The 23,641-nt window shown below is 41.7% G+C and overlaps 2 protein-coding genes across 3 annotated transcripts in view; one reads left to right on the top strand and one right to left on the bottom strand.

Annotated features, from left to right (window-relative positions):
- The first annotated feature begins 241 nt into the window (after positions 1 to 241).
- On the top strand, positions 242 to 12,920 carry SLC66A3 (solute carrier family 66 member 3). Of its 2 annotated transcripts, XM_019750368.3 has the most exons (7): positions 249 to 584; positions 2,810 to 2,892; positions 2,965 to 3,034; positions 4,598 to 4,655; positions 7,980 to 8,100; positions 10,059 to 10,100; positions 11,780 to 12,920. In XM_019750368.3, exons 1-7 carry the CDS (start codon positions 442 to 444, stop codon positions 11,869 to 11,871), a joined length of 609 nt encoding a protein of 202 aa, XP_019605927.1. In that variant the 5' UTR covers positions 249 to 441; the 3' UTR covers positions 11,872 to 12,920. The 2 variants fall into 2 exon arrangements, with proteins under 2 accessions (XP_019605843.3, XP_019605927.1); XM_019750284.3 differs by lacking the exons at positions 10,059 to 10,100; positions 11,780 to 12,920 and adding an exon at positions 8,226 to 9,748 and having other exon boundaries at positions 242 to 584.
- An 851-nt stretch (positions 12,921 to 13,771) lies between these two features.
- ROCK2 (Rho associated coiled-coil containing protein kinase 2) overlaps positions 13,772 to 23,641 on the bottom strand; it is a 108,141-nt gene continuing 98,271 nt past the window's right edge. The window contains exons 33-34 of the mRNA XM_019750089.3: positions 18,371 to 18,471; positions 13,772 to 17,117 (exon numbers count right to left, since the gene is read on the bottom strand). Coding sequence (XP_019605648.1) covers positions 18,384 to 18,471 — 88 coding nt within the window. The 3' untranslated portion in view covers positions 13,772 to 17,117; positions 18,371 to 18,383. The remainder of the gene's footprint in view (positions 17,118 to 18,370; positions 18,472 to 23,641) is intronic.

The raw sequence follows: 23,641 nt of genomic DNA, 5'->3' as shown, positions 1-23,641 counted from the left end.
CGGTTCTCTCCCGGCTCAGAGCTGCGCGGGTCGGCTTAACACGGAAAAGTGAGTCAGCAGCGGGTATAGCCCACGCAGGGCACGGCTGCCCGAGGGCGGGCCCGGGGGCATAAGCCGCGGCAGCCCCGGGAAGCGGGGTGAGAGCGGACCGAGACACTGCGGCCGCGGGCCGCGCGGGGCCCGGGGACGGGCGGGGCGAGCCGGGGCGGGACGGAGCCGGGGTGGGCGGAGCGGACGCTGGGCGAGGCCCGGGCCGGGGATCTGGGCGGAGCTGCGGGTCCCGGCTGAGAGGACCGCGGCTGGGCGAGCGGGGCTCGGTGTCCCGCGGCTCGGGAGGGGCCAGGCGCGAACTCGGGGCCCGGAAAGGCGGAAGGACTCTACGAGCCCCGCAGCCGAGTGCTAAGCAGCCCCCCGAGGCTCGAGCCCCCAGCCGCCGGCGCCATGACCTCGGAGCTGCTGGGGTTTTGCAACTGGAGCACCCTGGGTGTGTGCGCGGCGCTGAAGCTGCCGCAGATTTCCGCCCTGCTGGCGGCGCGCAGCGCGCGGGGCCTCAGCCTCCCGAGTTTACTGCTGGAGCTGGCGGGGTAAGGACCCGGGTGGCGGCGGGCGCTGCCCTTCCTCCCTCGCCTCTGCCCTGCGGAAGCCCAGGGAGCCCCCCGCGTAAATACGTAGGGGCGTGGGGAGCCGGGCGGAGAGTGACTAGGAAGGGCGCTTCCCCGGGCCACTGGCTTCCCCTTTATTTGTTGCCCATCAGCAAATGGTGGTAACGAATTGACGGTACAGGCCCATTTTACAGATGAGATAACTGACACCCAGCTAAATCCGTCCCCCTCCCTTAGTGACAAAACCAACCATCGGTCGGTCTTTGAGCAGGGCCGCTGGCAACCGGAGACTCTCATAGACAGTCACCTGCCGCACAAGAACGTTTAGATCAACAATGGACGCATATATCACAATGTGGTCCCCTAGATTCAAATGGAGCTGAGAAATTTCTGTCACCTAGTGACCTCTTAGCCGCTTACTGTCATAGCACGCCCTACGGGTTTGTGGTGATGCTGGTGTAAACAAACCCATCAGTCGTATAAAAGTACAGCACATACAATTACAGGTGTAGGCTGTACCAGCTAGGTTTAGGGAAATACACTCGACTGTATTCGCAGGAGGACGGAATAGCCTAAGGATGCATTTCTCAGTATCCCCCTCCTGAAGTGGCGCTGGACTGTACATCACCCCTGAATCCACGCCCTACCATCACTTCCTGTCTCAGAACTCGGTTTCCTCACCTGTAAAATGAGGGGTTGAACGTTTTTTAGGACCTTGTGGCTTTTAAAAGCTCCACGTTTGGGGGTGGGGTGGGAGGATTCAGAGAATGGAATGCTTTTTGGAAGCTGCGGAGGAGGGCGACTGGATTCGGTGATTGAAGGGTGGGTGGGACTCGGGCAGAGAGGAACCCAGGTCGCTCCTAGAGCATGCTCATCCATCAGAAATCCCGAGTGGGTGCCCTCACTGAATATTTAGACCTAAACACAATCGCAGTTGTGAAACTTGGCTGGGAAGACTCGAATTAGTGGGAAAATCTGGCACATGCAATCCAGCTGTCTAGCCCCTTGTCCTCTCCGCTTCGCTCTCCCCCAGCCCAGGCCCCCCACTTATCTCCTGGGGGGCTCTGAGGGCCGGCCCTCAGCAGAAGCGCTCCGTGGAGGGGCCCAGTTGGTTGACCCCGGGATCTGGGGCAAGAAAGAAGCCACAGGAGAGGGAAGGAGTCAGAGGAGACCTGGGGGTGAGGTGGGAATGAGGAGCTCGGCCTTTGGGGGACCTGTCCCAGGCGCCCACGCAGTGAGAAGTTTGGTGCGGAAAGGCTTCACCAACAAGAGGGTGTGTGACCCCTCACGAGTTTGTGAATGACTGCAACATTGGGGCCCCCAGGCTGGATGGCGAGGATTGGAGAGTAGAGAGGGGCCCCAGAGGATGGGGGATACCGGCTGGAAGTGGCTGGTCAGAAATGGCCTCAGTTTTGGCCGCGAGGGGTTGAGGGGCAGAGAAGACAACGATGAAGGGAAGACTGACATGTCTGTAGAGTCCGGAGTCTGCCCACCACACCCTACCACTCCTCCCGGAGGTACAAGGCCAGGTCTTGGCCTTCATCCTGCTGTGTCACCTAAAACTTGAACAGTTTACCTTAGCAAAAACCAGCCCTCTGGTGGTGGAATGTGGCTTCCCTGGACCAGAGAGCCTGGAAGTTGGGAGGGAGGCGGCCTGTCTAAGGGTTCTGCAGGGCTTAGCGTGCAAGTGCAGACTGGGGTCACGAAGAGTGATGCCCGTGCAAGGACTAGGCACTGAGGGGACCTCCGGAGCTGGGAGGGGGGCTGGGGTGGGGGAGAGACGAAGCCGGTGGGGACAGACCAAGGGAGGTGCTCCCTGCCAGGCAGCTGCTATGCTCTTCCTGGAACAGGTGTCCAGGGCAGGTTTCGTTTTGGGGACAGGCAGGCCTGGGCCTGGAAGCCCTGGTGTCTTCTAATCCAGCGGATTGCCCTCTGCAAAAATCGTTTGTAAGTGACCATCCTAAGGGACTTGACAGAGATCGTGTGTATTATCTCCAGAGCCCAGCCAGTACTGATGCTCCCCGAATGGTGGAGATGATTAAACTTACATTCCATCCTTTTTGTTCTCAGCCTCCCTCCTTGACTTCTGCAGGCTCCAGCCACCAGTTCTGAGGTTTCGCAGACAAGCCTGTACTCTTGGGTGAGGCCGACCTCCCTTGTTGGGTGTCGGGTCAGGCCCAGTTCAGGTGTGCTCTCTCTCCTTCCAGGTTCCTGGTGTTTCTCCGGTACCAGTGTTACTATGAGTACCCACTGCTGACCTACCTGGAGTACCCCATTCTCATCGCACAAGGTAACCGAGCTCTTCGTGCCCAGGGCGGCCCTGGGGTCCCTCCTCCCTCTCACTCCAAGCCTTTCCCTGCAGATGTCATCCTCCTGCTGTGTGTGTTCCATTTCAGTGGGAACGTGTATCGGGCAGTGCCGTACATCGCCCTGTATCCTTTCGCCATTGGAGTCGGGGATGGGACCGGGGTGCTGCTTTTGCTAATAGTACATATTATTCAGCAGGGCCCTTTCCCAGTTAAACTAAAAAGAATCCCAAATGCAAGCCTTCATTGAGCGAATATATCTCTACAGCCCACAGCTGCCCTTGTGCCTTCCTGCTTGGTGGTCTCCCCACCCAGACCAAGGTGCCCCACAGGGGCCAGACAGGCCACGTTAAGACCTTACTGCTGGGCGTGCTGAGCGACGGAAGCACCCCTGCCAAGAGCGACATTGCCCAGCTTTATTCTCTAGGGAAAGGGCCTGGAAATGTCCCGAGAGTAGTTAAGTCATAGTCATGAGAATGTCTGGCATTTAACACACTGTCGCTAACACTTGGTCAGCCTGCTCCCTTACTGCCTGTGTGTGGAAGGGTGTGAGCTCGTGAGGCTTTAGGAGAGTCTCAGTGGGGGCCTGGGCACCACACAGACATGTCCCCACGGCCTGGCTTTCCTTTCAGCTCTTCGGAAAAACTACTTTATCTCTAGTTGAACTTCACACTCCTTAGAAGGCCAGGCAAACCTTTGATTGGCAGTCAGTGAAGCCTGTCACATCTGTGCCCTGATCTTCAGGGCAGAGGAAAGAGGGAGGGTGCTGGCAGGTCTGATCGCCTGGAGGGTGTGGGCGCAGAGCAGTGAGAAGCATGGGTGCTGACTAGGTTGCTAAGAGTTAATCTCCTGGCTTTTAGCACAGGGCATTGTCTGTTTCAGTCCTTTCATTTCAATAATATTATTAATTAGAATCACAGCAACCTGTTGGGTCCCTACGATGAGCCACAAGGCATTGAGAAGGTAGACAGGACAGGGAATGTTAAATCCATGTTGCAGATAAGCAAACCAAGATCAGGAGATGGAAAGAGAGTTGTTGAAGGTCACAGCAGAGGCTCCTGGCTATCCCCTCACTGCCTGGCCGCTTCCTCTCCTGTGTTTGCTTCAGCTTCTCTAGCTGGGCTCTCGATTCCTGCAACATCATTGAGCTTGATAAAAATCAAATATCACTCCTCCTGTCTCCTAGCATTGCTCTCCGCACTAGATCCTTTTTACACAGGAGTTAGTGGGAAGGGGGTAATCAGTAGAGTTGAGTGTGACACCAATTTTACAGGGTATGACTACTTTATAATGTTGGACCTCTCTCATCAAGAGCTTATCTTTCGACATTACATTGGAGATGTCTGCATGGTCGGGAATTAAGCCAGAAATTAAAATCATTTGGAATGTTCCCAACCCTAGGAACAGTTTGTGAACACAGGGTTCAATTGTAATTTTCTTGCATAATCTGCTTCTGTTCTTTTGGACTCCTAGCAAGTGTTCACTTGAAACTGTTTTTGTCTTTTCCAAATCTGACAAGTTCTAGCAGAGCCGCTCCCAATTCCCCACTTGGCTCATCTGCGTAACCTCTGTGGTCTGGGTTTGTTTCCATGGGCACTGGGGTGGGGGGGGGGGTTGAAGGGAAAGGGGAGAAAGGGGGACGGAGGGGTTGGCCCTGCCAATCAGGCCACTTCCTTAGCACTTGGTAAGATTCGTGACGTCGTGGTTCCTCCTCACCCTGCAGAAGTGGGTCATAGACCTGGCCATGGTAAGTGTGAAAAGAGTGTGTGAGATAGTCTGTCATTCTTCTCTCCATGCCGCTGCCCTGCAAAGAACTTGATAGATCAGGTGTTTAACCTGCTCAGTTTTCAGCTGTACCAAAAGACAGTGGGAAGAAAATACAGTGCTCTCCAAATATTAAGTCATTATTCTCACTTAAATGTATGGCAGTTTTTTTCACTTCCTTTTTTGGGGGCTGTAGAGAACCGGATCCGGGAGGTAGATAACGGTAGTAGAATGAAGAACTGCGTATAAATTAAAGAGCTTCCTGGCTGGTTAATGATTACATATTGGTTACCTACTCGTTATTTTTCTAGGTTTGCTCTCCCAAACATTTTTGTCCATGTTGGGAAACATAAGCCCTGTACTTTTTTTCCTTCCTTGGTTAAGAGCCCATAATTCCCATGCTGTGAGAATAGGATTCTGATAGTGGGTCAGGAAGCATTTGACCCTAGATCTTCTCTCCAAGGTGACAGAAGTGAACGTTTCCACCCAATGAGAAACGGAGGAGGACTAATTGGTGGTCACAAGTCACTGTCTGCCACATCCAACTTGGGAATTTCACTCCCTTCTTCCCCAAAATCTTGTTGGTGACCCTTTCTTGGAAAGTGGTCTTGATTCTGTTACGTTTCAACCGTGTGACATTCGGAGAGCAAATAAGTAGGGTTACCATATTAAAAATGAATAATATTTTAGTATAAGTATTACACTAAGTATTTAGTGTAAGTATTTAGTAGAGTTCCAAATATTGCACAGGACATACTTGTTGTAAAAATGATTTGTTGTGGATCTGAAATTCAGATGTAACTGGGTGCCCTATATTTTTATTGGGTACATCTGGCCACCCTACAAAAACATCTCTAGGATCTCAGTAGCTGCTCCTGCTGGTCGAGTCTGTGCGGCTCTGGCTGTTTGGGGTGACCAGGATGGCAGCAGCAGGAGCTTTGACGCCCACGGACGTCATTCCGGGATGACGGGGACATAGGCTCTACAGGAACCAGGTCCAGAGGTCAAAGGCGGAAGTGGTTTTGTTTCTTCGGTGCCCTTCTCAGTGAATGCTCTGTTTGAACCACACACTGATGTTCTAATAGTTCATAGAATGGAGTTTTCTTCTCCCCTCACCCAGCACAGACTATTGCTGTCCCCAGGTGTTTTCTGGTGCCTATCCCATGGCCGGCACTGGGACCTTGGGGACAAGGTGCTGGCTGGAGGGCCCTAAGGCCACAGTGAGGAGAAAGCTTCAGAGCTCACCCAGGGCAGAAACCCCAAGGACCCCACAGGGAACGGTGCTACTTGAATTTGTGAAAAACCCAAGTTACGGAAGGTTTATGGTCCTGTTGCTTTCAAAAGCAAGTACCAGTGCAGACCGAGAAATCCTTTCCACAGAAGCCCTAAACCGCTTTCATGGTTAAGTTGGTAATTCACACACTCATAGTTTATTCACAGAAGGGTGGGATTACAGCGCTTAAAAGTGATCTCCCCAACGGTCTAAGCACCCTGTCCTTCCCAGTCCTGATCCATGGTGGGTCTCAGGAAAACCTAGCCCTCTGCAGCTGAGTGTCCGGCCTTGGTTATGCCCCCAAAGGAACACCCTCGTGATTCCAACGATGGCTTTTACCAGGAGGACGAATCTGGTGGAGTATCTAGCAGGCAAAGTTAGCACTAGTCTGCCATAACGTGGCCCTGTGCCCTGACATGCGTGGATGGAGCGTGTGCTCACTTCCTGCCCTGCCCACCCTCCACTCGCCCTGACTCCTTCTGCCGCCCGTGCTGACCCTGTTCCTGTCTGGTCGTCCTTTCCATCCCTCCTCAGTCTGCTCAGGTTGCCCAGATGGCACCAGAGCCGCCTCCTCGCACGTCTCCGGCTCGGGGTCAGTCACCCGAGCCAGCTGTGCCCAGATCCCAGTGTGATCCGTCTTGGAGCCGACCGCAGGCCTGACCACAGGAACTTGCCCGCCTCCCTTCTCCGTCATTCTTCCTTGTCCAGGTGACCCCTTCTCCCCTCCCATGTTATCCTGTGTTCACCTCTGTCATTACATTTGCCAAGTTGCTTTGTTGTTAAGGATTTAGTCATTCAGCAAGCACTCACTGAGTGACAGCCATGTGGCAGCACTGTTCCAGCTGCTGGGGACCCAGCAGAACACAGGACAAGTGCGCCCCTCATGGCGCTTCGTTCAGGGGCGACAGAAGATACGCGAGCTGCGCTGTCAAGGACCCCAGCCACTTCTTTCTCGCTAAAGCCAGTGGCCGTTCTCTTTCCTCATCTTAGCACCTCTGTAGCATTTGACACTGTAGGTAAGAGTCCTCCATGAATCACTGTTCAATCGGCGTCTGTCTGGGACACCTTGCCCCCTGGCGTCCCTTCACCTGGTCCTCCCATGTCTCTGCCAGTTCCTCATCTCCCAACTTTTCAGTGAGAGGCTCCAGCACACTGCTGGCGACATTCATCCACAGGCATCTCCAGCGGCACATGGCCGCCAGCCCTGCCCTGTCTTCCAGCAAACCTGCCCCTGTGCCGCTTTATCTCAGTTAACAGCCAGAAACCCTGGAGCCTGGAACCACTCTGGACATTTTCTCACATCCCACAGCCAGTTCCTCAGCAAATCTTGTCAGCGTTACCTTCAGAATCGATCCAGAATCTGAACACTTCTCAGCTCCTCTCTTTCTGCCTGCCTGGCACCCACCTTCCCCCTGGCCTCCCTGGGGTCTCTACTCAACCTGGCAGCTGAAGTGGGTGTTTCAGCTGAGGGAGAGGCTGGGAGATGGCAGGGCTGGACGCTGCTCATGTGGGGCCTGCTGTGCGGTGTGGCTGGCCAAGGGGTGATCTCTTTCCTGGCAGGGGCACCAAGGGTCTGGGTTATCACCACATGCGGGGACTCGTTACAGGAGCCAGGAACTCTGAGCCCACGTGCCTCAGCTTGCTGCTTTGAGTTTACAAGCCTGTCAGTTCAAAGCAGCATGGTTTTCCCCAGGCTCTAAAACACAATAAAATCTACATCTCTCTCTCTTTTTTTTTTTTTTTGGCAGATGGGGATAGATTGATAGGTCTTTGTGGCCAAGCAGTGACTTTCTTACTGTCAACTTCAAACTACCTGCAGGCCGTTTAGTTACTCACTGAACAGTGGAGCTGGTGGCTTATAAACACACGTCTCACTGTTGCATTTTTTTCACTAAACATGGGTTTTGCCCTTGTACAAATTGGTTGTGGCTTGACTTGAAAATTGGGTATCAAAAGCACTTTCAGTAAGTACGTGGTGCTCTTCTGCTTTGTTACTTAAGGGACACCTACCTTTTGTGTTTTATCTGCACACAGAATTTATGTACTTTCATCAGTGCGGCCAGTAAGTTTGCTCAGCTCCAGTACCTGTGGAAGACGAGGGACTCGGGTGCCGTGAGCGCTCTCACCTGGAGCCTAGCTTCCTACACCTGTGCGGGTAAGAACAAAGCTCTAATGCTGGGGTGATGTTTGCTGGTATCCAGTGCCTACCCAGGAGAGTGCGTTAACTCCGTGTCCAAGTGTCAGAGCCCCACCCCCCCAGCTTTAATCCTTTCCAAATAGCTCTTCAGATAGCACTTCCTAGTGTGTCCATATTTACAAGGCTGACTGAATGCAGACGACTCCTTTTTCTGCAAGAGCCATACATACTCCAGCTGCCAGAAAAAGTGAAGGCACACCTTTCACCGCAAATCTGGTCTAATATTAATAACAGTCCTCTCTTGTTCTTTGAAAAGCATCGTGAAGATGATTATATTGAATCCACTAACTTGTTTTAAAAATTTGAATCTTTATGATACAACAGATTAAAGAGATGCAAATCAAACATTGGCTTTTCAGAATGAATATTATTTGCACCAGTGGGCTTTTTCTAGAGCCATAGTTTGGTCTCAACTTTAGAATTTCCACCGTTCATTTGGATTCTTGCAGGAATTACCTAAAATACATGTATGTTATATTTAGGTGGAAACACTTTAAAATTTCAGAGCTGTCACATTAATTAGATTTACTATTTTTAAATATATTGTATTCGTTCATGTTTCTTTATCTTAAGGGCCCATTTTTCCATCTGGGGTTGCTGGTAGGAGTATGTATATATTCTAACTTCTGGAATTGCTAATTAGATGTTACTTCTTAGCTCCCTAATTTTATCTTCTGGTATTTTAATCTTTAAATGTTGCTTACTACATTTTTTATAGGCGATCTTGGGAACTTGTAACTGGAGACTGTGTATTGCATTTCAGTCTATTTTGTGGCATTCTGCTTAACAAGTACTTAAATATTTGTTGAATACATGACAAATGGAAGACTGATTTTATGGTGGAAAAATGAACCGGTTTTAAACCCAGCTTCCCTTTGGTTGATGAGGCTAACAGCTTCAGCACTGACTTAGACATGAATGAAATATGCCTTTTAGCACCGACCCTAATTGCCTTTGGTCACTGTTGCCCAGTTCACCTTGGAGCAGGAACTAGCATGTAGCATTTATTAAAAATCTTAAGAGTTTGCTTGAGAATCCTTAGTTGGCCCATCTTCCTAATGGATGGAATCACTCCATCTCTTTAAAACCCCCCTCTCCTATTTAAATTGCTGATGTAATCAACAACCATTTACAAGGTGCCTGTGTGTAAATCCTTGGGTTATCAAAATTGGCAACAAAACATTTGATAAGATTTGGTCTCTGCCTTTCAGGGGCTTAGTTTAGTTAGAAGCTAAGACCAGAAATCTGTGTCAAAATATGCTAAGCGCAAAGTTTATTAGGCAGAGGGAGAGCTTTGTATGGGTTGGTTTTGGGTTAGGAAAGGCACGCCTTGTAGGTAGTGGTGTTCTCTAAGTCCCAAGTCACATGTGTCAGTTTAAACTGTCGCTGCAATTTCCTAAGTGTTTACTTAGTGAAGTGCCATACCAGAAAAAACGAATTCAACAGTTTTAACTAGATCCTTAGGAAAATCATACCCTTTTCTGGGCCTCAGTTTCCTTTCTATAAAATAATGGGGGGTAGAGTTCAGTGATTTAAAAACATTGTTTTTGGGTAGTGGTAACCTAACCAGAAGCTCAATGTGTATACAAGATTTTCAGAAGTTGCTTTGGGGTTGGGGGGAGGGATGGGGGTTGGCACACAGTGGCGGGGTGGGGGTGGGTGGGAGGGGGGACTCAGGTTTCGCTGGACAGCACTGAATTCCCTTCCAGGAATGGCTTCTGCTCTTATGACCAACTTCAAAACCACTTGACTAGGAAGCATGGCTGGGTTTGATACGTTTTATGAAATATGGTACTATTTAGTATTCCGAACTAACAAAATCTTTCAAGAATAGTTAGCATATATTCCTGTATTTACGTTAGCTAAATACCAAAATGTCTGAGTTGATATTTATTGTCGAAAATTTTCTTTTACAGCAAGAATAGTAACAACTGTAATGACTACCAATGATCTTACAAGTAAGCAAAATCTTTTTCTGCCCACTTCCTTTTTAAATTCTGTGCCATTTGTGCCTCCTTCATTTGTAAATTGTCCTGGGGTTTAACGCATCACTGGACTCCATTGGACTATAAAGAGGCCCAGGTCTTCATCTGTCACCATTTGTGGGATTAAGCACCTACTTTTGTAGATGCCAGAGTATCCACAAGGGTCAATTCCTGTCTTTGTGTGGCTTCCACTCCAGCAGTGGAAATGGACAGTGAAGTAAGCACACAATTAACTATTGAAAACTTCTGTGAAATGTGTTTTGAAAGAAGACGGGATGAGCCACCTAATGGGAACCTGGCCTAACTAGAGGGAGCCAGGAAGATGAGTTTGAACAAAACAGATCTGGAGAAGGTGGGGGAGACGGTTACAAGGAACAGCATGTGTGAAGGTCACGAGCAGAGGATGCAAGGCTTAGCCTCAGGGAGTACTAGGGGACCTGGAGTGAGCGCGTGGGGCGTGAGTCTGATGACGGGAGGGCAGGTGCCGAGGCCGCATGGCCTGCAACTTCGCAGAATTGCCCACAACAGTGCAATGCTTTTTAAAGCTGGGAAGTGACATAATCATTTGACTCTATGTCCTTGTTGTTTTTTAAAAAGGGATACTGTGATGGAGAAAATAGAATACTTGGGTTAACCCAAAAAGAATTCAGTAATTCCTTAGGCTGTTTTCAACTCCCAAATCGATCATATAAAAAGTTTTTGGAAAATGATTAAAACAGACGGGGTGGTCCCATCTATGAACACGAAATCTGTCCTTGGCCCAGAGACCCTTTCCATGAGCTAATTATGATTTGAGAAATATTGCTGCAGAACGTCCCTTCCCGGAGGTGGCAGTTTGGAGCTGGTAGCTGACTCTGTCAGCTCTGAGGGGAGGATTAAGTGTTCTGGTCAAAGCATAAACTTGGTTCAAGTGGGGAAACGGAAAGGAGATGGCTTGAGTCTTCTCCACAGAACTTGAATTCTCTGCATGGAAAGGAAAGGAGAGTCAAAGCATAATTAAACAACAAAACAAACCTACTTATTGAAAAGTAAGTTTAACAGATTGAGAATGTTCTAATTGTGATTTGTGTCTAAGGTGACAGCTGTTCCAGAACGTGATCAGTGTATCTAGAGATAACGTTTCAGCAACAGTTTAGCTAATATCTTACAAGTGTTTTACAACCAGGAAGATACATTAAATCTCATAAACCTTATTTCCAGGAGTGTTGCTCAAGTCGTTACTTTTTTTTATGGTTACCTCAATATAAAATAGGCTTTGACGTTTGCGCCAGTTTTTCAGAATTACCTAAACAGAACACATTATACCACCTTTGGAATGTTCTGAGACACCACTCACTACACACGACTTAAAAATGAGTAAAGAGATTTTAAAAAGTTATAATATTCCTTATCAGCTAGAGCCAAATTCCTCCAAATTAAACATTTAAGATAAAGTCAGGCCAAGTGGCCAATGGTAGTCATGGTAGGAAGATCATTTTTCCAGAAATATTTGGAACCAAAGTTGTTCAAAAGTTCTCATGATCCATAGTTGTAAGTTTCAGTTTTGGGTGTGAAACTTTATTTAGCCTACTTAGAACAGGAGGTGATTGTTTTACAATGTGAAAACAGTATTTTTTAATATATATTTTTTCTTTCCTTTTAACTGATTTCAGTTCTTATACGTTTTGTGGTCATGCTGGCTTTAAATATCTGGGTAACAGCGACAGTACTTCGCTACCGGAAGACCATTTTCAAGGGTGAATGATGGATATACTCTACACGATGGATGTATAATAATGGATAGATGGATTTCGAATCACTGAACCAAAGGAAAGAAAAGCTCGTTGTTAAATCAAGGTCTTTTATAAATTTATCCAAACATTTCAGAACTTTGAAGCCAAAGGTATTTTAGACTTGAAAGAGCCAGTTAAACTTGTTTAAAAATGATTTCCCTCTCCCTTCCTCTACCCGCTTCATTAGGTTAAGTTAGGGCTCGGATATTGCAGTTTTGAGAAGGCTGTCATTGATGGAATTTGTCCAAGCCCACTTTGATATCACTTTCACCCTTCAAGTCATCATTAAGTTCTCTCCAACAAGCTAACTAGAGATAACTAGTTTTTTTCAGCTTTCAGAATCTTTTAAGAAATGCTGTCCACGGCACAAATGAACATGGGAATTTTGCTCCAAGTCACAGGTAGAATTGTAATAAATTACTCGGTTCACTTTCTGGGACTGTTTAATTGTAACACAGATGTAACAGAATGGCCTTATTGTATCATAACACAATTCAATACCTCCTTAGGTTATACAAGTGTATCAGAGCAAGAAAAATGTAACTGGCCTGAGTTCATATACCAAAGTAGTCCTTTAGCTCCATACTGTGCCTTTAAGTAATTCCTAACAAAAGGTACTACTGGATGCATCTGTATGACGAGTAATCCCAATGAATGTTCTTATTCAAGCACAATGCTGCCATTTTTATAAGGGCCACATCTATACAATTACCATTATTAGAATTAGGTTCAAATACAGCTGACCTTGACTGTTTTGTGCACTGAAAATATATGTAGTAAAGGGTATTGCTGAGTTCTGCCAAGTTCTTATGGATTTTAGTCTCATTATAATATCGTGCTCTAAACATAAGATTACCAGACAGTGCACCTTCAGATAAAAGTTTATAAACTCCAACATTTAAAAACTCTCTTCCCCCTTATAATTGAATGGCATTATTTTGGCATATGCAGTAAGTAAAGGATGTTTATTAGATAATATTTTAATTTCCTATGTAAATAAACTTGAATATCTTGAACTCTGCTTGCTGAGTCTTAAAACTGTCTGTTTTAGTGTGATTAAAGTTATGTAAAGTGCAGTTTTAAAAATAAAAACTGGTTAATCCTTTTAGAACTACTGCTTGGGACCAGCAGCTATCTAAACATAAATAATAAATTATTCTGTTGTTTTTAAAATCACAGTGGTCATTTTTTAAAAATCCAAGTAAATCTTTTCTCATATGCAGTTACAATCTATCAGTATAGATACAAATATGTGATTTTTAGTCCAACAGTTTATTTAAATATACTTTTTTTATTAGTACTTTATCATTGATTAAAGCAACTCCTTTAAGAATACACTATCTTAGAGTTCTCTATTTTTCTTTGGGAGGGAACAAATATTTGAGCTATTCCAGGTATTCTATATACATTACCACATTTAATCCCACAACAATCCTATAACTAAACAATCTTCATTTTACAGATGAAAGCACTGAGGCTCAGAGTGAATAACCTGCCCCAGACAGCCAATAAGTATCCTTGTAAAGAATCCAGATTGCCAAGTACTGCTTTCTAGAAAACCACCTGTCAGCACACTATGTCTGACAGAACAGGCACCCTGCCTCTATCCTCAACATGTAAAGATACTGTAGGTTTGCATGCTCCTTAAAATACCAAAATCATATCAGAGACAGACTCCTAGTTGAAATTCTGTTTTGTATTTCTCCATGGCATAGTGACAGGGCGGAAGATTCTCACAAGTCTGTAACCTTAGTTATGACTTGTTTGCTATACCCACTTTCTATAACCTGTCTTTTAGGGAAGGCAAATTTGGGGGATAAATTTCAGGAGGTTGCAGCATTCCAGTATTTCACAGGAAAAGTATGAAAATGCTTCTGTCTTAATTTCTTTTATTTATTTTTTAATATAAAAAGCAGGCATAAAATACAATTACATTACTACAAAGATGCAACAAATTAAAATAAAAAAGAAAAACCAGGGGGATATGATATGATTTGTGTTCAAAGGGGACAGCCGATCAGGTATTTATGATTATCTAAATCATGCAGTTCATAACTTATTGCAATTCCAACACAACTCATTATCATGGAGAAGGGAATCAAGGAGACGCCCCAGCATAATATTCAGCGCTGTCATACATACAGTGCTTATCTTCAAAGTGCTTTGCAAGGCAGCTGTGCTGTCTTCACAACAGGGAAGCTGAAGCCTCATTCCAGGGGAGGAGTCAGTAGCAGTGTCAACACAACACAGACTGAGAAATTCAGAAGCGACTTGCTCTCCTCAGATTTTTCTAAGCATGTTTCAACAAGGTAATATAGTGTCTAAATTTCTCTATTTTACACCGGAATCCTATAAAAATAGATTAACAATAGCAGCATAACTTCTTAAATTGTGGTTTGGCAACCCAGAGCACTTCTTAAGGATCTACAGATCAACATGCAAAGGAGATCCTTCAGAGCTAGACTCCTGTAACTCCAGCATAGGTTAGTTTTAAAAACACCTTTATTTTAGATTTATTGATGCACTTATGCTTTAGAGCTGAGCATTTTAGACTTTCAGATAGATTTTTTTAAAATTCTTGCTCCTAGACAGCATTTAAACAAAAATTATTTTCAAAAATTCACTATACACTAATTTTCAACAGTAATACCGGCACCAGTTTTCCTTCTACTTCTGTCTCGCTATCCCCGTAAAAGTAAAAAATCCAACTAAGAAAAATCCCGGTATTCACTACTTCTTAGCTCTCAAAAGGAGGTATTTATGGCTCTAGGAGAAATCAGGTGTGAAGAAATAAGTAACTTTTGGTCTTATATTTATCTTGGAAACTTTGGAGCCACACAAAAAAGAGAAGCTGGCACAAAATCAGGTTGTGAGACCAAGTCGATATCATATTTAATGAGAATCGGGACGAGGACATCTGGGCAGGTGCATGCACTCATTCATGGGTGTACATGAAACCAGCAACAGGGTAAAAAGCAAATTCTTACCCAAGGTCCGAACCTTTTATTAAGCACATTGCCATTAGTTGGACAAACAACCTTATAAACAAACCATATAACGTGAAGAATCTCCATGGGAGAGATTTTTTTCACCCCTTAGAATATCTTTTCCCCCAAAAAACTTCACATTAATCTTTTTTGTATAGTTGCATCACACCATGATTCTCCATATTCTCTAATATATACAACATTCAAAATTTAAACTTTTGCCATTTTTACTCAAATATTTCAATTACTCGTGTAAACTTCAAATTATTTCACCTTAATAAAGTTTATTAAAAATATATATATATATATATATACTCTCCAATTCAGAATAATATGATAGAACCTCCCATAGTGTAACAAAATCTTTATATAAAATATTAATTCAGTCTCCTTTTAACAAGTCTAAAGAATGGAAATATTTATTCTATATAAATTTTATATATTTTTCATTTTTTAATCTTGCTTTAAAAAAAAAAAAACACCCCCAAAAACCTGTGCCCCTCCATCGGAACTGCAGAACACACCTGCGGGGAATAGCACGCCTAGGTTTGCACAGACAGCGTGGAGTGCAGACTGCCTAGTGGAAGCATAACAGGATGCAGTTTCAATATGTCAGGAGGCCAAAAGCCACCCGATTTCCACAACAGTATCTCTAATTGGGGATCTAACTCTTTAAACATCTCCATACTGACCCCAGAGGGAATCAACATTAAAATGTCTTCCTTCATCGAAATACTAGATAATGTATTTCAATATCACAAACTGTTTATGTGTATGTATATAAAGAGAGACTGGTCAGACTACATCTTTTTTTACTCAATGCTTATCGTTGATGCATACTAGAGCAGTATAAAACATACAATTTTGTGGGATGATGAGAAATACAGAAAGAATGGCCCTGCATAAACCAACTTTAATAGCACTTAAAAAATAAAAAGTTAAGTGCCTTTCAGGCCACTTTTTCCCAGTCACCAGTTTTCAGAGCCCAATACTGAAATATTGCCATATACAATTATGTGTTTAAGGGATCACATTTAAATATTTAAAATATATGTACAGTATATTTTAATTTTCTTTATACTTGAGATAATTTTTGAATGTTGTGTGAATGTAAAAATACTCACAAATGTCTTTACCAGGAATAAAAACCTATCTAGGATAGTCAGCAAATTCAAAGCTAAGAAAGCATTTCATAGTCACACACTAATACTAGGGTCTGTCAACAGGGGTTGGATGAATAATAGATATACATAAAAGATATATTAGTTCCAATACTATCCATTATTGTTTCTATCACCAATACTTAAAAAAAAATTGTTATACAACCAAAATAGGCTGACAATGATAACTATTACATGTAAAAATAGTGCACTGTTTTTCTCCTGCAAAGCAAATTTGTATCCTAAGAGCTGGTAAACACTTCTTTTTTTTTAAATACAGAAAAGAGTTGAGACTTTGAAAGAAATTAAATTAAGGCATTCCAAATGGGTCAACTTGCCTATCATGAAGCATTAGGAAACTGATGTAATGACGTTCAAACTTTGTTACAGTAACTGCTGAAACGTGAACATGCTGCTCCATCACAGACACAAATGAGTGATACAAACCCCAACATATGGCTTATACAAGTGCATAGCTGCAAATGTAGTAAGTAATCATATCTGATTCATGTGTATAAAAATATAAAGTGGGACGTTTAAAAACCCTCCTGCAGTATTACAGTACTATATATGTATGTGTGTGTGTGTGTCTATGTGTGTGTGTCTACACACACACACACGCAGTATAATGGTCGCTTCTTAAAGATGCAGTCTGTTTCACTGTAGTGGAATCCATTCCCAGATTCTTCTGGTAAATGTGCTGGTGAAATCTCTCTGTGGAAACTGAAAAGATGATTTCTTTAGACTTGAGCTCTTCTCAATCCTTTTGTGCAATGTAGTGTGAGTGACTGCCAAGAGAGCTTTATGGAACAAGTTTGGAAGAGTTGCATATGATACTCTTACTCTACGAACCAATCGTTGTTGGTTCAACTTGTTGGAGCCCAGAAAATCTCTCCAAGATTTATAATTTATATTGCAGGAATAAAGGGATATACATATATATATATATATAATTCAGTCTCAGGAAAATATAGCTTTTTAATAAATTTTGGGCCATCATATTTCAGTCTTGTTTTAACTGGAAGAATATGATCACCTTGAATAATGACTGCATTCACAGAAGGCAGTTAGCTGGAAAGACAGGAAAAATAAAGTTAGTTGAGAAACTGAAATAATTTGCTAAGTTCTTTGAAAAGGCATTCCATGTACATCATTAAACTATCTAGTCTTCCAACCACTATACTTTTAACATTTAAATCATGCATAAACATATTTATTGTGTTACTTATTTTTAGGTACATGCAATTATATTTTTTCCTATTTTCCCATATTGGCTACACACATGACCCAAATTTTAATACAGTTAACTGGCTATCAGGGTTAGACATACAGTCAGACAGAATGTCACTGAATAAGTCATGTGAACATAAGTTTGACTTGGGGTTGAACTGCTGGCTGCCTCATGTAGCTGAAAGGACAGTGGACTTATGGACCAGGTTCTACTTGACTATTTGACCCTTAGCCACATTTTAAAAATCTGTGAAATGGGAACATACACGTTGTTGTAATAAATGTCGGTAAAAATACTCTATATCCTGGTTACAAACAGATCCCCAATATTACATGACATAAGTATATGTTTTGTGATGTGCTTATTACAAGGTTAAGATAGACCTTCCTTTAAATCCATTCCATGTAAAAGGTTTAACTCAAGAGATTCAATTTTCATTCAAATCTCCTTCAGCCACTATTAACAAAACTATTTTACATTTCCTAAAAGCACAAAGACTTTCAGCATATCATTAGCATTCTTAACATTCAATTTCCAAAAAGCAAACATTTCACAGCATCACAAAGAAAACCAGATCAGAAACAACTATTTCACAGCACTTATTAGACTTACAAAGTTTTTATGGTTTCAGTTCTTGCAAGTTAGAAAGGAAAGAGGAGGAAGGGAAGGAAGGAGAAGAAGGATGGAGGGAGGAAGGGATCCCATGCTATGTTCACAAACTAATACAGTTGTAGGAACTTGAGAACATTGTAACTTTTACTTCTCTGAATATAGCTTATTTGGAATGAACAGAAAGTACCATAATTAGTTCCTTTTCCTATTTCTACATGTTTCATTCCTAAGATAAAAAATTAAATTTCAACTGTATTGAAAAATATATAGCCAATAAAGAATCTGAACATAGCATTTCACTTTTATACTTAACATGAAAATTTCAGTTAGAAACTTTCCTGAAAACTACTGTTCAAATATACACTATTAAAAACAATGTAATAAAATTTCAAACGTAGTCAAAAATAATGAAAACCCACAAACAAACCACATGCGCTACAAGGAAGTACTACAATAGCTCATCTTTCATTTTGTGATTTACCCCATTTATTTCTTCAGAAATCAAAAACATGGTCATCATCATCATCACCATCAACATCATCAAATGACCAATCCCAGTCTTTAAATGCCAAATCAAGCAATCTGCAATAGGAGGTTTGCAAATTTATACTCTAACACTCTTTAGAAACGGTAGTTTAATATGCTACGATCTAGAAACCACACTTTGAATGTGCTGTAAGCATGTTAACTTTCCCTTCGTCGACAATAACATGACTAAATTAAGATGGAAGCACGCAGGGAAATCTTCTTTCTCTTGATATATCATCAATGCATATAATTATGTTGGCCAGGTATGCTTTCCAGAATACCAGAGAACTGAAGACGGACATAACATCCGGGGAGAAGGCACAATCTTCTCACTGGTTCCAGATGACAATATAACCATCCTGATGCCCAGTTTGATTTGAGAACTATGAACATTTGTCAACATTCCCTTCACAAAAGTGGCCCAGATTATCGGCTCACATTTTTCTAGAATGGTACTGTAAGTCTTAGTATACAAGGGGAGTAGTACTAAGAACAGAGCTGTTTCCATTCCAGCAGAACCCTATGTGCTCAATGGGTCACCAACAGTGTGCGCTCCATGAAAAACTATGGACAAGGGAAAGACTACAGGCATATAAGCAGCATTAGCAACTGATCTTGGCTAAATAAGACAGACTTAAAGCAGGAGTATATGTGGTCTTTTCTTTCCAATCCAATTGAGTAATCTAACATTGCAATCATCTTTATTTTAAAAATAGGAGTAACCTTTTCATTGTTTGTAACTGTGACCTTCATGAATCGACTTATGGTGAGGAACTCATCTGGTCCCGTCATCTGTGATCACTGTCAGTGGTTCTTAAACTTTAGTGCATGATTTCCCCAATGCTACTGACAATGCATATTCCCACGACTCATCTTAAGAGATTCTGATATAACTGGACTGAAAGAAGGGAGAGCAAAGATCTGCATTTTTAAATTAAAAACCCAAGATGAATTCTGATGCAACTGGTTGACTTTGATATTCATTGGTTGATGGATGATTACCCCAATTTAAAAGTAAACAAATCAACTTAAATTATGCTATTTCAAAAGGTGAATGCAGAACAATATTTGAGAAAACATGTAAACTTAGATATAATTATTCACTTAACATATATCACAGCCTAGTACATACTCCTTTTTGTAGACTTACATATAAAGTAACTTTTAGCTACGGTTTCAACTCTCTTGCTTGGGAGATTGAGATCAGTAGGCCTTCCTGGGTGTCAAACCTAATTTTAGCATACTTTATGAAAACTCTGCATTTCAAATCCAAAACCTTTGAATCCCCGGGCTACTAGTGCATGACAAGTCTTCCCTTAAAACCTCTCCCTAATCCCTTTTCAGTCATCTAATTGTCAACTTACTAAGTCTTGCTTTAACTTGGTTTCTTCCCTCCATTTTCACTGTCAGTACTTTAGTGCAGGATCTCATTAAGTCTAAACATACCAATCTCTTGTTGAAAGACTTCTATTTGAGGAACAAAATCAAACCTTCTGCAGAACAGTGTATATGGTCCCTCTGATTCTGGCTCACAGGTTTCTCTCCTGTGTCATCTTCTACCCAGGTCTGTCTACCCTCTCTGCACCATAACCCAGTAAAACATTACAAACACCTAAGTACGTAGTTCTGGCAACTCAGTACCTCTGTACGTCACATTTTTCCCGGAATTGTCTTTTCCCTTATTTCTTTGTCTGGAAAATTACTGACCCTCCTCTTTTTTTGAGGCTTTTCTTGATGCCTTCAGGCAGAATTCTCCGTATTTTCTTTGTTCTCCCATAATACTCATTCACGAATCTATTATAAACATTTTAAATAGTACTGTAATTATCTGTTCGATTGTCTATCTCATCCATTTAATTAATCAATCACTTCAGGCCGTGAAACTTACTGCCAAAGACTGCTTCAGAAAGGGTGTACTTAATTTTGAGTTCTACTAACAGAATGTCAGAATGCCCCTTTCCTCACATCTCACCAATACAGAATTTCTTAATCCGTACCAGTTTGGCACGTGAAAATGGTTCTAACATAGTTTTAATTTCTTTGCTTAATAATCAGGGTTTTCACTTTTTCGTATTTATGGCAATGCCTGCATGTTCCTCACTAATTTTTATATTGGGAAGAGGCAATCATCTTTTTCTTAACGATTTATATAAGAATTCTATATACCAAGATACTATATATTGCAAATATATGGTATTTTTAAAATTTACAATGCTTTAATTTGACTTTCTTTGTTTTTATTCTTAGAAAGTTCTTCTCCAATCCAAGGTCAGATACATAGTCACCTATTTTCTTCTACTTCATTTATGGATTTTTGACACTTCAAGCTGTGTATAACTTCTTTATTTTTTTCTCAAATAGTTACTCTGTTAATTTCCTCATATTTAGAAATGGAAAAGGACAAAAATAAGATAATGATGACATAACAGCTCCCTCTACTCTTGTGTTAACTGTGTTGGCAATGTTTTATTTCTTAAAACTGGATAAATGAGAATTTTTTGCATTTTTGTTTTATACTTTTCTGCTTAAATATTACATTAAAAAAAAAAGAGAGATCTTTAAAAGAAAAATCATGGAAGAGAAAAACCCTCAACAGAGACCAGTATTTTGTGTCTGGCATTGAAACAAATTAGTATCTCCCCAAACTATCAAAAATCAGCACTTTATTCACAAATATTATACTTTCCTAGTATAGTATTTTAATTTTAATTCGAAATCACCAAGAAAACATTCCTATAGAATAGCATTTCTACACATTTTATAAACTGTCAATTCATTTCTACTCGCACTGCTGTGAGGCAGGGGGAGCATCACAGTTGAGAATGCAGAATCTGGATCCAGACTATCTGGATCTGAACTCATGGCCCTGCTACCTATTAGCTGTGTGACCTTGGGCACTCAATGTTTCCGTGTCTTAGTCTCCTCATCTGTTAAATGGAGACATTAATAGCTAAATCACAGGGTGGTTATGAAGATAAATTAGTACAGTTAAACCTCTGACTAGTGTAGTGCCTGGCATATAAAATGCCCTCAAAAAAATGTTATTTTGTATAATACTAATAGCTAACGCTTATTTAACTATTACTTTAAAACACTTCACTACAGAAAAAGGGAAGTGCTGCAGAGAGAGTTAAGAGAAGAATCAAAACAAAGAATGTCACAGAAGCCAAAGGAAAAAATGAAACGGTACAGTTGTCAACAAGACAAAGACACTGAGAAAAAGTTAAAAAAAACAAAGATCAGGTGTATTTGTGGGTATTATGTTTCAGTGTGTACATAAATATATGTATATTTAATATCTAACAAAGCCAAACATTTATTTTAAGACACCATGTGATTAGTGCTAAGACTAGTATTAAACACAAATGAAGAGTTAGATATTAATTACTGCTGATATACAGCAGAAATTCTGTTCCTAAATTTTCTTGGATGATCCTTTAACAGCTCTACCTACACATCTATAGGAATATTTATAAATTAGTAGAATATTAAAGGCCATGTAGTCAATGGACTCCTCTCTAGAGCCATGCCACTCGGTGTCAGATTGTGGACACACAACAGATTGAGGAGCGCTGCTCTCTAACAGTTTTGCCAAGCAGTCGTCGGGTAAACACCTGTGGCAACAGGGCACTCACTCTTCTAGAGCACGCTGATTTTTCCTATTTTGGAAATCTCTGATTGCCTGATAGTTTTCCCTTGCTGAATTAAAAATGTGCCTCTCTGCTTGGTTCTTCTTCTAATACATCTCCCAAGGAAAAGTACTTTATACTTTAAATCTTTATTGCTATTTATGATCTCCCATCCTTTCAAATCATTTCTTCAGAAGACTAAATGTCTTTAGTTTCTTCACTTGCTACATGTGTAATACTTTCAGATGACCCACTACTACCTCAGTCATTTTCTTTTGTATACCCTCCAATTTGTGTATGCTACTCTTAAAACGTGACACCCAAAATGGAATGCAAACTGTAGGTGAGTTATGTAAGACAGACACTGATACGATTTCATGAGTTAGTGAAGCAACGGAGGCACAGATGTTAAAAACAATGGAAATAATGTTGCAGAGGCATAATAAAATAGAAAATTATATTTTAAATGTGCCCATCTTTACATTTAAAATTTGGAAGAGTATATTAGATTTAAAAATTTCCACAAAAATACCCTATACATTTCAGTCAGTTTTGCTATTAGTTTTTATCTACATGCACAGTTGTGAGAAAGAAATCCCTATTACTTACTGTTGCTATGCAAAATGTATTAAAAAATCAATGAAGAATGATTCGAAGGGCAGGGCCAGAACTAAAACAAAAAGTAACAAAATCAAAAGTAAATGTGCTTCAAATAGACCATAATGCTGAATTGGGGGGCGGGGGAAGGAGAAGCAGGAAAGTATTTAAGTCAGTGAACATGAAAACTGTTATGTAATTGAAAACATGCCTCACTTTGTCTGAAAATTGCTTCATAAACTATTTCTATGTGTTATCATATGTAGTGAAGTCATTAACTTGTCAAACAGCACAAAAGAGTAAAGCATATCAAAAGGACTGGAGTTCTTATAGTCCTGAAACTAAACAAATTATTTGCCCTTCTAGAGTCTGAATCAAAAAGACAATGTCTCATCTACTCCACAGGAGCATTTTAAGAGTCAAATAAGAGAATATATAAAAAGTTAAATGAGAGAACAATACATATGGAAGCACTTCAGAAGCTGCAAAGCACTGTATATTGTAAGGTATTAAAATAGCATTATGCATTAATAGTTCTATAATATTAATACTAGAAATTTCATAATTTTTAGATGTTTTGCACATGGTATAAGTAATGATCTTCAGTGTCTCTGAATGCTTTAAGTTTCTTCAGCTTAATTACTATTATATAATCACTAATTTTATAATTTTTTTTAGCATACCTCATACAAAATCTCAACATTTTCACTGCTGAAACATCAATTCTACCTTTGTCATTCTAAATTATTTCCTTGAGATATTAGTTTCAAGAAAAGTTTCATATAAGATGTTTGTGGTTAGAATGAAAAGCTTTCTGATAATACAGACAATGCATATCATTATTGATGCACTGAAGGTCCTGCGTTAGGGAACAAAAAGGATACCTGAAATTAGATACCTGATCAAAGTGTATACTTTATCCTTTAGCTAACCAACTCTTCATGATAGTTTCAATGAATAGCTGTATTTATAAGTTCTGTAGTATTTAGTAAGCCAAA

Source organism: Rhinolophus sinicus, chromosome 2 (genome assembly GCF_057876585.1).
Source record: "Rhinolophus sinicus isolate RSI-liver-muscle chromosome 2, RSI-T2T, whole genome shotgun sequence".
Lineage (NCBI taxonomy): Eukaryota > Metazoa > Chordata > Mammalia > Chiroptera > Rhinolophidae > Rhinolophus > Rhinolophus sinicus.
This window is presented reverse-complemented; position numbering and strand designations above follow the sequence as displayed.